This window comes from Pogonomyrmex barbatus, unplaced genomic scaffold (assembly GCF_055798465.1).
Source record: "Pogonomyrmex barbatus isolate J1 unplaced genomic scaffold, ASM5579846v1 scaffold4, whole genome shotgun sequence".
Classification (NCBI taxonomy): domain Eukaryota; kingdom Metazoa; phylum Arthropoda; class Insecta; order Hymenoptera; family Formicidae; genus Pogonomyrmex; species Pogonomyrmex barbatus.
Genome location: NW_028297138.1, coordinates 5,136,800 through 5,154,810, shown reverse-complemented (window position 1 = coordinate 5,154,810; position 18,011 = coordinate 5,136,800). Strand labels below are relative to the sequence as shown.

The following is an 18,011-nucleotide window of genomic DNA, read 5'->3' as shown; positions in this document are numbered from 1 at the left end:
GCAAAAAGATTCGGCTTGACTTATATGCCTCTTATTTTTCTCATTTGTATTAAATTATGTTTTATTTTGCTATATTATATCATAATTTCATATATAAATTAGTAATAATAGGCAATTTAAAATTGCATTATAAAAATGAAATATACGTAAAATCGTGGAAGAGTAGTGCAAAAATCTAAAATCTATGTCATATCGGTATGATATCAATGTTCCATCAACATTTTGTTAAATTTAAATTATGATAATCATGATTATCAACTAATATTCTTGTTTCTTGGAGATTGAATAGGTTTATCACTAATAAAAGGAGATTCTTTAAATTCTTTCACTTAAATTAGTTAATATTTGATCTTGAACTTCTAAACAGTTTCCAGTATTTATATTAGAATACTGTATAGAAAACAATTTTCTAAACGTAAAATAGAATTGTATTAGGAGTTGGATTAAATGCATTGCCATTTAATGATCAGGAGACACGGTAGTGTCTCAGATGTCAAATCAACCAAGAATACACTTGATGCTCATATCTCTAAAAAAAACACGAATAAGTGAATATATATATATATATATATATATATATATATATATACAAAATTGTATGATATATATATATATATATATATATATATATATATAAAATTGTAATTATCATATTAAACAATAAATCTTACTTTTATTTAAAACATTCAAATAATTTCATCATTAGTTTTACATTTTCATTATTTTCCTTATTTAATCTGAGCAGCGCCAAATGTTTTTACATAAAATTTTTTTTATCTAAATAAAATTTTATCATTTATTTTGTACTGTTACTTTTTAATTTTTTGTGATAAAAACGGTTGAATAAAGTAGGTTGAGTAAAGCAATTTTGTGATATAATAATATTTTAAAGCTAAATAATTACTATCATTTGGATTAGAAAAAGAAATCTTAAATATATAGATATAAATGGATAGAAAGATATACATATAATTTGATTTTTATTATTTTTAAATTAAAGATACTATTACTTGGGTTTTCTATTTTTAAATGATAATATATCAAATCTTTTATACAATTGAAATACATAATTTGACTAAGGTGGACTTGTAGCTCAATGTTTAGGACTACAATTTGGCCAATTATTGATATCAAATCTTTTATACAAATTTTATACATTGTTACAATTATTTGAGTTGGCAATGTGGAAACAAAATTTTTTTTTAAAGAATTAAGGCTAATATCATTTGGGTCAAAATAGGAAGATTCTTCATTAAAAATTCAAATTTCTTTTTTAAGAATTAAGACTACTATGTGGATTAGAGTAAAAAGACTCTTTAATGAAGATACAAAGATACATATCACTTAGGTTCTATTTTTTTTAAATAAAAGATTACCAGTTAGATTTTATTTTTAAATATATATCACTTGAGTTTAGTAGATTAATGCAATTTTTATAGTAGGATTATAACTTGGCGCCAGTTATTGATATTAAATCTTTTATACAAATGAGTCGAGTTGGCAATGTGGAAACAAATTTTTTTTATTTCTTAATTAAAGCTAGTATCATTTGAATTAGAATAGGAAGACTCTTCAATGAATACAAAGATCACAAAGATACTAGCACTTAGATTTTATTTTTTAGTTTGATAACAACTAGAATTGTTAGATATAGCAATTTCGTAACACAATTTTATTTAAAGAATTAAAACTACTACCACATTGATTGGAGTAAAAAGAATCTTCAATGAAGATACAAAGATACGTAGCACTTAGATTCTATTTCTTTAAAATAAAAGATATTGTCAATTAGATTCTATTTTTTAACTTGGTTAACAACAGTTTCTTTTTTTTTTCAAGCGTCTACTATACTTGATACCCTTTTTTTATCTTTTTTTAAAAAGAAAATTTTATAGTGATCTAACTTTACCAAAAAAATTTTCAAAGGATCTTGATTGAAATCTCTCATAAATAAAAATAAATTAAATTTTACATCTGGCATCATTTTTTGCAAATATGGCCATAAGTAAACTATTAATATTTAATATCCATAATTTAAAGATTTTACTGTATTAATTATATTATTATTTGATTTACTGTAAATCTTTAATGTTAAAAAATATTTTTTTATATATAATAAAAATTTAATCTAAAATTCATCACCTTTAAACGCTTCTTTATATTTTTTAAGTGTTGTATTGTTGAAGAATTGAACATATCATAAATAAGTTGTTCATATTTTTTATAAATGTAGCAGTATTTGATGCATCTTCTGCTAACATATCTAATGAAATAAAAGTTCTTAAAATAGCAGACGGTATGGCTTAAAACTTGACCTGCAAATTTGACTCTCATTCTTTCAAAATTTGTTGAATGTATATGTGAATCACTTAATTTAGATGATAACCGATTATTTTTGTTTTTGTCTATATTCTATAAACTTTCGATGTAAGACCAAGAAATGCATTTTGAATCTATTTCAATAATATTTGTGGCAAAATTCTTGCGAACTGCTTTTAAAACATGTGATAGATAAAAAAATAAAATTTTTATTATTGTTTACTTCAAAATATGGTCGTTCATTTGTAACATTCAATTTTTCCGACATTTGTACAAAATTACTACCCATATCACTAATGAGAGCAACTACATTTAATCCAATTTTTTGCAATTTTACAATAGCTTCTAAAATAACTTCCATTATTTGTTTTAAATGTAGAATTAAAAAAAAAATAGGCAAGCGACTGTTTCCACGATTGATATAAACCTCACAATATAATAACAGCTACATGCTGATAAAAAAGATTTATCATGTCCATGATCTTCGAAATCAATAATTTCATCGAGATTGATATGATAAAAAAGATTTGCTTTTAAAGCAGCATTTCATCAATATACATAATACAGAATTTATCAACATTACTAAAGTTATTTTTATTTTTTAGAACCTTAAATATATAATCGTGTAACCCTGATGAAATTTTTAAATTTTGTATTGAACGTTGAAGTGTTCTTGAAGTAGGTAAACAAAAATGATTACTTAATAATTTATAACTTTTTAGTGAAGAAAAATTAAGTTTTAAACAAAATTGCTTAAATTCCATAGAATACTTTTTTCCTTGTGTAGATTGTCTATGAAGTTGTACTTGAATTTTAACGAATGTAGCTATTTATGACGGAAAAAATTTGTCGCAATGTAAATTCCAATCATCAAATATAAATAATTTTTTGTTTTAGTTTCATAAAATTTTAACTTTTTTTGTAATCTGTTTATCTTCTTCTGAAAATAAATGTTTTTACATCTTAACTTTTTCTTGGAGTATTATTAGATTAATTTTGATTCAGTTTGGACAAGTTTAGTCGTCATAATTTGATTAATAATTTCGATATCTTTATGTTCAAGGTCTTTCATATTATTTTCTTGAAATAATAAAAAAATTAAGTAATAAATTAAATAAAACAAATGTTTTTATTTACTCAGTATCTAGATTAATTATTTCTGTGTTTAAATATTCATATGATTTAGATGTACTTGGTTTATTTACGTTTTCTGTTTTTATATCTTTTTCTAGTAAATCTATAATATCTATTTTAACTTCATTTTATTTAAAGAATATATTTCAAACATTTTCACATTTAATAAAACAATAGAACAGGTTTGAATATTTCATAAAAATATTTTTAAAAATGTTAAAAGTATTTATATATAATTAAAACCAATAATGTGTTGATAAAAAATAGTCGAGTAATCATTTATATCTCAATTTAGTTTGATAATAAATAGAAAAACTTATTAAAAAATATTAAAACATAATTATAATTCAGAATATAAATATAATTATAATTCAAAAATTAAATAGAACAAACATTTACATTTATATTTACATTTACATAAATATATTAGGTTGTATTAGGAAAAGTTCGTATCATTTTGGAAGTGAAAATGAGACATCAAATTGAAACATTGAAACGATTATTTAATCCACGATATATTCTCCATTTTGATCGATGATTTGCTGCCATCGTGCCGGCAATTCCGATAATTCCCTTCTCGTAAAACTTCTGGGACTTCTGAGCAAAAAAGTTGTCCAGATGCTTTTTGATGTCCTCCACAGAAGTGATTTTCTCTGAAGATTATTCTGTAGAATGCGAAACAAATGTGTATCCGAGCAATATCGGGAGAATATAGTGGATGTGGCAAAACATCCCAACCTAAAAATTTTTGACAAATTTGTAAAGATGTATATGGTTTCACATTATCGTGATAAAACACAACACCTTTTCTGTTCAGCAATGCCGGCCGTTTTTCTGTAGCGCGCTTCAATTTTTCTAATTGGGCACAGTATTTATCAGAATTGACGGTCTGATCTTGCGGGAGCTCGTAATAAATTACTCCAAGATAATCCTACCAAATCGATAATAGCACCTTTTCGGGTGCAAACCAGCTTTGGCCACAGCACAGTTTGGGCCAGCTCGTCGCTTTTGTTATGACCGTTTTCGCAAGACATTTGTAAAAAATCCATTTCTCATTCCCAGTAATCATGCGCTTCAGGAAATTGTCGGATTGGTAACGCTTTAGTAACAAATCACATGTGGAAATTCGGTTGATGAGATTCCGCTCAGTCAATATATATGGCACTCAAACATGGGTCTTGTTCACCATCCCCAAGCGTTTCAAGTGGTCGGCGACAGTTGAATGGTGGAATATTTAAATGTTCTGCGATCTCTCGCGTCGTGAAATGTCGGTCATTCGACACCATGGCTAAGAATTGATCATCGACATATATCCGCGGATGGCTGTCTAGAGTGAATAGCATCAGTCACATTCAAATTTCCAGAATGGAAACGCGCGTATCACTTTCGACTTGTGCGTTCACTAATGACTTCATTTTCTCTATACATAGTACATATCTTTCGAAGTCTGCATCCGCAATGTTTTTGTCTTTTGGATAATATAATAAAATGCCGAAAATGTTCTTTTTTGTAGTCCATTTTTACACGATTGCAATACACACACACACACACACACACACACACACACACACACACACACACACACACACACACACACACACACACAACGCAATTCTGTGCAATCAAAATATTTTAAAATGTTAAGCACAGTATCCTCTTTCAAATGATATATAGAAGTCATATCAATTTACTTCATATCATTATTATTTATATTGCCAAAGCCATCTATCGGAGAAACAGCACGAACTTTTCCGACAACCTAATATATCATTTTTTGCATGTAAATTTATTAATCACAAATTGAAATTATATCACATATAGTAAAATGCTCTATATATAAAAATTTAGCACAGAATTAAATAAAGCTAAAGATAATTTTTACTTTCTGATTCTACATTTACTGAAAAATTTAGTGTTGGAATTGCATGCGATCAAAGCCTATTTTTAAAATTATTTAAGAACATTGATGACATGAAATGTTCATTGCAAATTCCGTAATTTTTATATAGTTGTTCTAAAGGTGTATTTATAGATCTATTACAAAATTTCAACCATAACTTAGATCTAAAGAGAAAAATGTAAAAATTATTATTTTTTAATTAAGATGTTTAGAAATAAAATGTAGATATTGTAATTTAGGTAATTATACAATTTAGCTGCTTCAGCTCCAATTTCCATAAAATTCGATGCGTTTTTGCATGAAATGAAAGAATCCGGGAGAAATAAGCGTCGCTCTGCCTCGCAAACCGAGATATTAATCGTTAAAGTTGACGATTATTCAGGTTAGGAAATTTCTCATACTGAAGTGTAGCGATATGATTATGCTTTGTGATCACACGCGCATGCTCTGTGGCCACATATGCATGCGATAAGTACTCGAATTTGAAAACTAATAATAGATAGTAATTCTATTTGCTGCATGCGCATAATGTAAACTTTAGTTGTTTTTTTAAAATAAACAAAAGCCATAAGTCATTTTATCTTATACTAATGCCAGCTTTATCTTATACTAAGCCACAATCGAGAACACAAGACAGTAACATAAGCAGTAACAAATCCATAACGTGATTTCCTTACTGCTCAAGTTTTTTTATGTGCCATGGCCCTTAGGCTGACTTTTCATGCTGACGTTCGACGCTCATTTTTAGCGTCAAACTAGATCACGTGATCAAAAATGACATTCAGATTTCACTATTCTGTTTAATTTTAATCACGTGATTTAGTTTGAAAAAAAATGAGCGTTAAGTGTCAGCACAAAGCTGCGATTTCATATAGATATGCATATCCAGATATTTCCCCCTCCACCAATATTTCTTCTTATCTGACTATGATCGCCGATAGTTCGATTTTTCCATTATGGGATATGTTGATGGGATATGTGAGCGCGAGGTTTCGAAATGGAGCCTAACGGAGAATTTAACGAAGTTAGTATATAAAAATATAAAAAATATTAATAGACGACGATTAAATAAGACTATTAAGACTATAAGATGATTAAGACGATTACTCGTATTGACTATCCAATATCGTTTTTTATTGTACGCCCTTTTTTTTGCCATTTTTTTTTAGAATCTCATACATTGCAGCAACACGTTGCCGTCTAATTTGTTCTGTTATTACTTACAAGGCCGCATTACCGCATATTTCCGCTAAATGCTCGTCACACAAATTTATATTGCTCTCCATTCCAAGTACCAAACTGAAAATTATATAAATCACTTTTTTAGTTTTTCAATCTCTTAAAAAAAATTAATATTTCTCGATTACAATACACAAATTTTGTACTCACGAGATCTACAAATGCAGCATTGGTTAACTGTCAATACTCTGTATCTCAAATCTAATATCTGGATATTTCACGCTACATGAAAATGTAGGAGACGTTAGCGGCGAACTATTGATATCTAGATTTTCTCGCGTTCTGTTTTCAATTATTCTGATGGGAGTGAAAGAAATATATGGATATGTATACTACGTTAAATCATAGCTTAAGTCAGCCTTAAGGAGCCTTTTCATACAGACGCTCGACGTAAAAGCTGATGCAAAATAGTGAAGTTTGAATGGACACTTTTGATCACGTGATCTATTTGACGCTAAAAATGAGCGTTAGTATGAAAAGGCTCCTTTAGTGTATCGATGCTTCTAGTACCTTGCAACCTTGCCAAATATCGTCGATTAGTTGGATGATCGACAAGAGGGAGTTAAAGGTATTTAACCAACATAGTCATTGCTCACTGCTGATAGTGCATCTTAATTAGTCGTATTTCGACGCTACTCAATTCGTTGAAACAAAATTTATTGCCATCGCGTACATCTGAGATATTGGACAATTTTTTTTACACGGGTTTTTGCCTCTTTCGCCTCTTTTTTTTCCTTTTTATGTACACAAAATTTGCGAGTATTTACGATAACTACGTGGTAAATACGCAAATTTCCCTAGGTATTTTCTCTTTCTATATTTGTGAATTAGTTCGCCTGTTGAAAAGATAAGCTAATCTCGAAAACTTTAGTTGTCTTCAAACATATATTATTCGTGTAATTAATTTCAAGTCTTAAGGTGTTCTTGCATCGCAAACGAATTTGGAGTTAAGAAGTAATAACTTGGACACGAAAGTTGCATTTTTCATTGCTGGGTAAGTTTGAATGATGGCGAGCGATTTATCGAGCGGCTGCACGGAGACGATCGACATCCTGGATGATGAAAAAGAGGAAGGCGAGATCTCGTTGGAGGATGTCAGCTCATCCGAGGAAGGCGGCATGGGTCACTTGACTAGCAGCTATGTCATCAGCAAAACACGCGCGTGTCCTGATTGCAAGTCCTGGGGCGAGTGTGCATCCTGGTGTAACGTGACATATTATTCTAAAAACCAAAATAGAAGAGGTAAATTTATGCTAAGCCACATACATACACACACACACACACACACACACACACACGCGCGCGCGCGCGCGCGCGCGCGCCAGATTACATATATTATATATATATATATATATAAAACAGAGGATTCTTATGTTGTCATAATTTTCTTTATTATTATTACAATATTCTATGTACTTTTGTTTTTAATATTTTTATTGTAATATATAATTGAATATTATAAGAAATTTTATGAAGTTGCCATAAGTTATTGATAAAAAAAGTCTTATTTGAAATATAATGAATATATTTATCAATAGACGAATATAAAGAATTACAATAATTATATTTTCCTATCACTAGTATATTGTTTTTTAATCAAGTAGCAGTTAATCTTATTTTATAAGATCCAGCTAAAGGAAAGGAAAATCGTCACCATGTTAGAGAAACGGGATGCTCTACGACGAAGCACACAATAACAATGTTACAAGAGAAGAATGATGATCTAGTACCAATCTCCAGTGACAGTGATATGGAAATTGTTGGTCTCACAGATGCATCTAATCGAACAAAAGCCAAAGTTAAAAAGAAAAAAAAGAAAAAAGATTATGAAGTTCTTAGTATCGACGATTTAATTTCTCCATCCTCAGTTGATCTGACTATGCCAGAGCTCAGCACGATGAAAGTATATCGAGAAATTCAGACAGGAAGTCCGCCTCATAAATCGAATGGCAGATCGAGAATGATTCCGAGATCACCGATCCGAAGATATAGATCACCCATAGTAGCACAATCATTGTTTCGATCATCCCGATCCTCACTGAATCATTCCAGGTCACCAGTATTGAAAAGAAGATCTCCACGGAAGTTCAGATCACCGAAGCGTAATCCACGACATCGTTCGCCTATAAGAACAGTGAAGAGACCACTATCGAAATTAGATTCAGCATCATCTATTAATTCCCACGTTGATAAACGCGATTTGACGCGATTGTTAAAAAAGGTGAAGCATCTGGATTCCATAGGTACACATGCATCAGAGCCAAGCATAAACAAAGGTAAAGAGTCATCATCGCTGAAAGAGAAATTGTTGAACATGTTGAAAAGATCTGGCAGTGGTAATCGCAATAGAATACATCCCAAGGAAAAATTAGAAGTACAATCTGAAATGGTCAATGATGCTGATGATGAGGATGACTTGGCATTGCTACGACAAAAAGCATTGGAGACAAAGCAAAAGAAATCTAATAGATCCTTAGATCATCCTGCAGATGTAGAATCAGAAAAAAGATCAACAATGAATAATGATGATCAGGACGAAGAAGCTTTGCAACTGCGCATGATCGCGCTACGTTCAGCAGTCATAAAGAAATGTCAAAAAAGGGCTCAACGTGGTATCAGAGTGCCCAGGAGGTCTACCCGCAGTGAAAGCCCATTCAGTCAGAGTTTTCTCGATAATATACCTGTGCCTGACAATGAACTGTTGAAATATGCATCGCCGCCATGCACACCGTCGCACGATAGTAATCACATCGAGGATATGGAGCTGGATACGGATATTGAAAGAGAAAAAGAGAAGCTGCCATATTCGCCGACTGATAAGATTACCGAGAACGTGCCTATCGACACGATGTTACTCGGTATTGAACCGTCCGATGTGTCGTTCATTAATGTAAATGAAACGATCGATAGTCCGATCTTTGACGATGCTCAGGGCGAAATCGCGTCAAATAGCGGCACACCACTCTACGACGAGGCCTATTTGCCTTATCAAGAATTGCAATATCATGCACATAATGAAATCTTTTATTCAAATGTTGAAAAAGAAATTGAGAATCCTCGCGATGATACCATATGTGATTTAATAGATGGCATTTGTTGCCAAAATAGAACCTATCTTTCGACGGATGTTGTGTTAAATGCATCACATGCTCTTCCGATGATCAAAGATCTTTCTGCGTCTTCCGTCTCTTCTCACGGCATTTTTGCTTCTCCGTTTCAAATGCAACAAATTGTGGAGCAACCTATTAAAAATGGAATGGTATTTACGAACATGGACTCTGCGTTTAGAAATGACAAGTCCGCCAACGAAACGCAGACCGGATATTCTGTTTCAAATGTTCCGACAACAATAGCCACAAGATATCCCATGAAATGCGCCGAATCGGTATCACCGAATGAATTGATAACGATCAACGATTTTTCAGGTAATGGTGTAAACTCGTTAGACTCTCCTGTCTATAATGATAAGAACTTGTTGACAGAGTATATTCCGAAGGAAATAATGTCGTGTCGAGTTACTATGCGGGAACCTCTGTATATGCAGGGTATCCCAGACGTTACTAAAGATGTAAATAAAATACCTACATTAATCAACAGGACGCTAGTGCCTGCGCCAATTCTGCTGAATAAACAGCTACAGCAACCTTTGCCACTGAAGAAACCTGAAACGCATTCAGAGTCAATTTTCAAAAGCGCCGAAATGCAACCAGTGATCATTACCGCTACAGATGTAGATGCTAGTCAAATCAATAAATCAGTTAAATCAGTAAAATTACAAGTAGCGAAAAAATCTGCGTCCGTATTGTCGACATCTGTCACATTCGATAATACAATAAATGAGACAGTAAATAATGATATATTGGGTCAAAGAAAAACAATACAAGACGAAATAATTGAACAGGGGCATCCTAACGCTACAGATGCATTGTCTACGAATAGTGAAACCGTTTTGGCACATAAGAAACGCAAATGCGTTAAAAAAAACTGGCGCAAAAGTCTCGATGCTGTGCGATTGCTTGAGAATTTAAAGAACCCATGTATAGATACTAGTATGATAAATAAGGATGGAAATATTGTAGACGCATCTACGTTAAACCAGCAAATCGAACCTAATCAGAGTAAGAGCAGCAATTATGTTGCGAAGGAAAATCCAATAGGAAATGAAAAATCGAAATTGCAAGGTGCCATTAATACTCGGAAGTCGTCTGTCAATTTTAGTGACATTACAGTAGAAGAGAAAAACGTGGAAAAAAACGATCACGCAATGCTACCGACGTCCGTCAAATGTTCGCATGAGAAACATATCGAATCCCATTGTTTGTCAACAAATTCTGTGTTTGACAATTTCGATTCTGATGTACTTAATAAAGTCGCCGATGCAACGAAAGGCGCTAGCGACAGAAGACAAAGTATCGACGAAGACGAAGACGAATTGCGAGCCATTTTATTGGCTTCTTTGAAACGAACCAAGTCAACAGATACCAACAGTTCAGTTGCTCCAACTATTCCTATTATGAATTCTGCTGTAACGAATGTCCAGACGTCTGCAACATCGGCAAGTATCATACCATCTGTGACTAATGAAACATCCACAATAAGCAATAATGCTCCTTTGCCAATTTCATCAAAAATGATAAAAAAAAAGATCAGCAACATATCGGCGCAAAATTACAGTAGGAAAAGAATCAGTAGCACAGATTCTACGAGAAGGCCACCGAAAAAAATGGCAAGGAAAACACTCACGAGTACGAAAGTAGTGAATAACGCAAAGCGATATCAAAATATGATAGTGCAAAGAAGACTGAATTTGCGGAAACTCAATAATAGTATAAAGTCTAACGAGAACATGTGGCCTAATGTTGGCGCGTCAAAGATGTCGCACACATCTGATACTCAACGATTTGTAATAAGTTTAGACTCTGATACGGACAGCGAGTCCGAGGGTGAGAAACATAAACCTATCTTACTTACGAAAAAGGATCAAGTGCATCAAGAAATTTCCACTGACTTTGAAAAGAATTTAAATAAGTTTCTGCGTGAAGTGAGAACAGAACAGGAATCTACAGCGGCAGCAAAGTCATTCAATTCGTCCATGCAGGCGACAAAACGAGACCTATCACAAACGGATAACAGTTCATCTAATATGCACACTCCATTGGTAAGGCGATTACGTATTATCCAATTGTCCTTTTATGCAAGTAAGAACAATTTAGAAAAAGATTAATAGTATCTAAATATAATTTGAGAATTCATCTTACTGAAGAAGATATTGATCATTTACAGAAACTTTCCTAATTTATTCTGCAAGGTTTTTTTATTTTGTTATAGGCTGTGAGACATCTTCCTGCATCACAGCAAGAGGAGTATCGTCGTTTGAAGCAGGAGATCTTGGAGCGTGAAAAATTGAAATTACAGAAAAAAGTAGCAAGTAACAATAGTAATAATAATAGCAGCAGCAATAAATTGTCAAATACTAACGTAGCGACGAATTCATCAGTAAAATCTTTGCTACTATATGAAAAGAAAACACATATTAAACAAAATCAGAATAAATTAAAAACAGAAAAAAATTCCCAAGAAACATTAACGGAGATCAGAAAAAAAAGCGACAATTTGATGAAAAACACATCGAAATCAAACATATGTTGTATGGCTGCTGATAAAAAATTATCAGAGAATATCGCTAAACATACCAATTCCGCACATTTACAAGCTAAAAATAGCAAAAAAACGATATTGAATAATCTCAGCATTCGGATTACTAATGTTATTTCTTCAAGTCATATCGGAGATAAAACAGTCGAAAATTCCTGTGAGAAACAGTCTGCAGCAAGGAAAGACAAGCAGCAACATAAATCTGTATTGAGTACATTAAACAAAGACGAAATAAATCGTAAATGCATGCAAGTACTATTAAAGTCAGATACAATTGAACGAGTCGTTACTATAGATGAAAATCCAGCTTTGCAATATGACACAACGGCAAGCACTAGCCAAAATGAAAAATCGGCTGATGTCAACACAGAAATTCTAAACGAAAAAGATCAAAATAATGAAAGTAATAGTAATTCTAGCATTTTTTCCAACATATCTACTGTGAAGCTTTCAAATTCATTTACAAATTCGAGTCAACAAGAACACGAAGACACGCTAGAAACCACAATGCCGTTCTCCCAATACGAAATTGAATGTCAACATAAAATTAATAACAATGCTTCAATGTCTGTACTTGCAAACAACAATAATAATAATAACGCTTCTCGTAAATCTGATTTCATAACTGTTGATAACAGTAATACAAATGACATTTGGAATGTACTTAAAAAAGATGTTAAAACAGAATTGGATTTTCTGATGAATCTTTCGGAAGTGGAGCAAGAGCGATACTTGAGAGAAACCGAGCATCAATTAGTTGCGAGACGGTAATTACACATTTGAAATAGAGACACAAATTGTAATAATAAGTCACATTCACTACGAAATTTTTTAATTATGTATATGGTATAGGTATATGGTCTTGGATCATTTAGCAGAAATGTCAGGAAATCTTCGTCAATGGGACATGGAAAAGGATTTGCAGACTACTCTAGCCAACGAAGTAAGAAAACTTAAGGAACAATTGAAAATAGCCGAAGAGAGATTACAGTTACAACGCAATCGTGTTAGCAGTATGAGTCCAAAGGTTTCATCCGCACGCCAAAAGATTAACACTGGACGGCGCGAGTGTTTCAAACTATCTAAAATTTGCTCGATTTTGGGTAATCGACTCATGGGAAAAAGTTATAAGTACGCAAGAGCCATAGATATGCATACTTAACATATAATAATTTAAATCAATTTTTTATATTGTATGCGAAAAAAATAAATTCTTATTTTCTTTTTAATATATTTAAGTTACGAAGATTTATGAAGATTGTTCTTTTAGATTGCCAGAGGCAGTAGCTCAACTCTTGACTGACAAACTTAAGGAAATTGCTAATCATACTCGTCAATTCACCAAGAAGAAGCGACTCCAACCTAATGATAATGCTGAAAATTCATATTCTAATTCCTCGCAAGAAGTTTTAGAATTATCTAAAGATACTTGTACTGAGGAGAATTTGTCTTTTCAAGAACAGCCAACTGCGATCGATCTAGCAGAAATGAAGAGCAATACTTTTTGTTTGGAACAATTTAATGATGATAAAAATCTATTGATGATGTCAAAATCCTTGTTGGATGCCTCGCAAATTCCATGGATTCCAAAGCGATCGTCAGAAAAAAAGGAAGAAACTTCAACAAATGCATCAGAATTTCATAACGATGAACAAATTATACCACTTAATCAAACTAACATGTTTTCTTCTGAACCAAAGCTGTATCAAAATATCTCTGTAGAACAAAATAGAAAGCATACAGAAATAAGGAGAACAGACGAATCTGATCTCACTATATTTTCAGCATTAATGATAGATCCTTCCTTGAATCAAAATGATGAACAAAATAATAAAACTTTGTCGCAATTGCCGCTATCATTATCGCCAACAACAACGATAGATACAACGACAACGACGATGACGATGACGACGACAACAACAACAATGACGACGACGACAACAACAACAACAATGACGACGACGACGACGACGACGACGACGACGACGACGACGACGATAAAAATGAAGGCGATTGCACCTTATGTATCAATATTGATGCATTTAAAGAAATCAAGGTGAGTTTTTTTTTTTGAATATATAAGTAGTTACAATATTTAATTTTCCATTATCTGTAGATTATACTAAAAATTTTGAGAATTTTTGTGGTTTCTGTTATTTTTCTCATCCAGGAACATCAACCCTTATGGAATCCTGTGTCCGTATGAAATGATGGGTATTTGCAGAGATGAGGATTGTCAGTATATTCACCAGTCGAGGAATCAAACTTGAAATAATATATTTCACACTACCGAATGTACTCAACATGACATACGTAAGGTGGTTCTAATTTTTCGTCAAATGTGACAATGTGAATTGCACACTTTAAGTTGATAGCGTGTTAGTTTGTGAATGTCATAAGTTTGTGTTTAATTTCTTGATTATTTTAATTTTTACATTTTAATCATATTTTATAATACAGGATAGGCCAGGACAACGAGATATAACGAGATAGGAAATTAAAAATAAATAAAAAATGTTAAAAAAGATTAAAAAATTAAAATATATTGAACATTTTTTCATATAATGCTTTATTTCCAAGAAAATTAATTTGAAAATTTATTGAATATATGTATGATTTGAAAATTATTCTTTGTAATTTTCAAATCAATAATTGAAGCATCACAAGTATCTAGTATTAGCAGTATTAAGTTATATCTATTATATTCATAGTCAGCATAAAAATTTCATTGATAATTTATTGATAATTTAATCCATTAATAAGTATCACACAACCAACATTGGGAATTAATGTGTTATTTGTAACGCTGTTATTATCATACTTTTTTTTTTTTTTTTTTTTTTTTTTTTTTTTTTTTTTTTTTTTTAAATAACTGTAACGGTAATGTAGTTATATTTTTTTGTAGTACCAGTAACAAATTTATCAGTTACTTTCATCATTACTTTTTATATTTTAACTTTATGACATAATTTCTATATATTCAATATTTTCAATCAATATCTGTATATTCACAGTTTTCAATCGATATTCATAGGCCGGTAAGATCGTCTTAAGATATTTTAACCAATAATAGCTGTATGAGCTTATTTAAGACAATCTTAAATATAAGAACTGATTATGAATACCGGCCATAGTCTATTGTTAATTTAAAACTCGTCTTAAGAATAGTTTTAAGAATAATTTATCAGAAATCAATCACAAGAACAGACTTTATAAAGACTTTATAAATACAACCTTTTAAAAATTTGTAAACAGAAAATTGAAGATAAAAAAAGTGTAAATTTGCTGTGTTTATGAATTTAATGAAAACTATATCTTTTATATTTACATTTTGAGTATTTAAAAATTTAAAATTTTTTAGTTTTGCGAATTTAAGATAAAAAATTTTATTATTTTTACACTGATCATTTAACAAAAAAATGAGAAAATTTATTTTTTAATCTGATCTCGTTTTAGTATTAAAAAAGTAATTAACGTTATCGTTCCTGTTTAAGTTTAAGTAAAAGAATTACTTTTAAATAATAACTTTCCCAATTATACATAACCAAGTAGTAAAAGCATATGTTTATATGTGTTAATGTTTCGAAAGAAAAATCAAAATTAATCATGTATAGTGAAATATAGTTAAGTCAAGAGATAAGTGTATATATACTCGAAAAATTTTCAAATTTGATTATCTCGAAAACGATGCATCATACGAAAAAAAATTGTGTTTTATATTTTCAATTCATTTTTGCTGAATAATCAGGTTATATCAACCATTCCTGATCCATCTTGTGCGGGTGAGCGCGCGTGTGCGTGTACGCTACGTCTACGTGTGTGTTTCTAAATTATATAGTACATGTATATTATATATATGTATAGGATTCTTTAAAAGTTTAAAAATGCTAAAATATTTTGAAAACGAAAAATAACTATAACGAAAAATATGTAAGAAGCAAAGTTGTAGAGCTGAAAAATGTGTCTAATGATGATAAAAATTCAACTTTTATTCATTTAAGTGAATTAGAGATCATATGAAGATCAAGTTAAATTTTTTAAATGGAAGTTTTTATTTTTTATTGTATATTCTTTTATAGCTTTTAGAATTTCAAGAATTTTTCAAAATTTTGTAATAAAATATTTTTTCGTTAAATACATTCGAATTATGAGATTTGTACCATTAGATTTTTAGGTCTACAACTTTGTCTCTTACATATTTTTCGCTATAATTGATTTAGTAGTTTTCGAGATATTTTAGCATTTCTATCCTATATATAATTTGGAGATAGAACCGCGTAATAAATGTATACAGAAAGTAGTAGCTTTCAGGGTATGAACACTCATATAAAAAGTTAAGTCATATTTTTGCGCCATTTGAACGAATAGACAGATTTTTGCAACTAAAATTAAATAAATATAAAATAAATAATAAATAAATTATTAATAAATAATAAAATAAATTATGATAAATTAATTATTTAATTCTAAAAATGTCTGTTCAGATGGCGCAGAAATACGGTTTGATTTTTTATATGAGAATGTTCATACCCTGACAGCCTTGCTTCTTCAAGCGAATGTCTTTGATTTTGCATTTGCAGGTATCATCGATTATCATATAGAAAATAGATATATTGATATGAACAGGATTACATCGTTATGCAGAGCCATCACCCGAAGATCGGTAAGTTGTCTTCATTCATGGCAGGCTCTAGTGCACAATCCTTAGATTATCGTTATGTTTTATAAAAATCTTACATTTTCGTAAGATATTTTTTTTGAAAGTGCTATCATGGGGTTTTGAACAGTATATGTATCAAAAGTTCAGAGAAAATCTACCAGTGTATATTTTTTACAATTATAACAAAAAAGGTGTCATAAATTACAAGATCAATCAGTGTGGTAAAGATAGAAGAATCTATCGACTATTAGGAAGAATTAAGATCAAGAAGAAGAAAAGTCCAGCAATTACAAATCATCATTGAATGATTGTATTGGTTATCCTTTCTTCGTATTACGATATAAGTTACCTCATATTGATAAATCTTGTACCTCTCTGTATAATAAAAGTTAAATATTTTTTCTGACATTGAAATGTAATTTAATTATATTCATCCTTATATACTAGCTTTTATATAAATTAATTTTTTTATTATATTTATATTCTTATGAATAATTCATGATCATAATAATCATTTAATTTATGTCAAATATTACAAAACTTTTTAATTTTATAAGATTGATTTTAAAAGATCCCCTCTTTTACATCTTTCTCTTTCTCTTCATTCACCATATTTGTTGCCGGGAAAAACGCCCTGAGTTTTATATTTATGCCAAGGTAATCTGCCTGTAAGTCTAAGTTCATCCCAATGTTTTATCCACATCTTTGGACATATGGACGTAAAAACATGTTTAAACCAAGTACATGCTTCGGAATCTTCACCTAAAATGTGCTGACAACGATAGAAATCTGTATACATCACGAAGCATCTCTGTGTCTGATTTTGCTGCTGAAATCTATAAAAAAATGAAAAAATCTGATAAAATCAATTATAAACTCCGATTATATATACCTTGGATCATTTCCAGAAAAATATTTAAGATCTTGCAACGTTTTCTCTTCTTCATGAATCTTGTCTTTTTTTTTGTAACAAGGACATTCCTTTCCATCTGCAATGATTGTTATCTTCGAGTCTCGTTTTTCGTTCGTTTCATGCTTTTGTATTGAAATTGGATCTATTTTTTCTTCCATTTTCTTTACAATCAAATGTATTTTATGATATTA

The 18,011-nt window shown here is 30.7% G+C and overlaps 2 protein-coding genes and 1 long non-coding RNA gene across 9 annotated transcripts; 1 reads left to right on the top strand and 2 right to left on the bottom strand.

Annotated features, from left to right (window-relative positions):
• Positions 1-3,793: 3,793 nt before the first annotated feature.
• LOC105425010 (uncharacterized) lies at positions 3,794-6,956 on the bottom strand. Of its 4 annotated transcripts, none has more exons than XR_016140270.1 (5): positions 6,743-6,956; positions 6,461-6,652; positions 5,603-6,357; positions 4,258-5,212; positions 3,794-4,191 (listed from the first exon to the last, which is right to left on the bottom strand). It is a non-coding gene; the product is annotated as an uncharacterized LOC105425010 (long non-coding RNA). The 4 variants fall into 4 exon arrangements; XR_016140271.1 differs by having other exon boundaries at positions 4,258-4,921; XR_016140269.1 differs by having other exon boundaries at positions 4,258-6,357.
• Positions 6,957-7,028: 72 nt separating this feature from the next.
• Positions 7,029-17,313, top strand: LOC105425031 (uncharacterized). 4 transcript variants are annotated; one of them, XM_089081356.1, is made up of 7 exons: positions 7,029-7,160; positions 7,504-7,834; positions 8,218-11,750; positions 11,921-13,014; positions 13,100-13,378; positions 13,518-14,303; positions 14,418-15,104. In XM_089081356.1, exons 2-7 carry the CDS (start codon positions 7,597-7,599, stop codon positions 14,515-14,517), a joined length of 6,030 nt encoding a protein of 2,009 aa, XP_088937482.1. In that variant the 5' UTR covers positions 7,029-7,160; positions 7,504-7,596; the 3' UTR covers positions 14,518-15,104. The 4 variants fall into 4 exon arrangements, with proteins under 4 accessions (XP_088937482.1, XP_088937481.1, XP_088937479.1 ...); XM_089081355.1 differs by adding an exon at positions 16,828-17,313 and having other exon boundaries at positions 7,074-7,834; positions 14,418-14,560; XM_089081353.1 differs by adding an exon at positions 16,828-17,313 and having other exon boundaries at positions 7,074-7,834; positions 14,418-14,565.
• Positions 15,137-17,978, bottom strand: LOC105425037 (uncharacterized). The gene is made up of 2 exons (XM_011635579.3): positions 17,800-17,978; positions 15,137-17,743 (listed from the first exon to the last, which is right to left on the bottom strand). The coding sequence occupies exons 1-2, from the start codon at positions 17,976-17,978 to the stop codon at positions 17,509-17,511; spliced, it is 414 nt and encodes a 137-aa protein (XP_011633881.3). The 3' UTR covers positions 15,137-17,508.
• Positions 17,979-18,011: the final 33 nt, after the last annotated feature.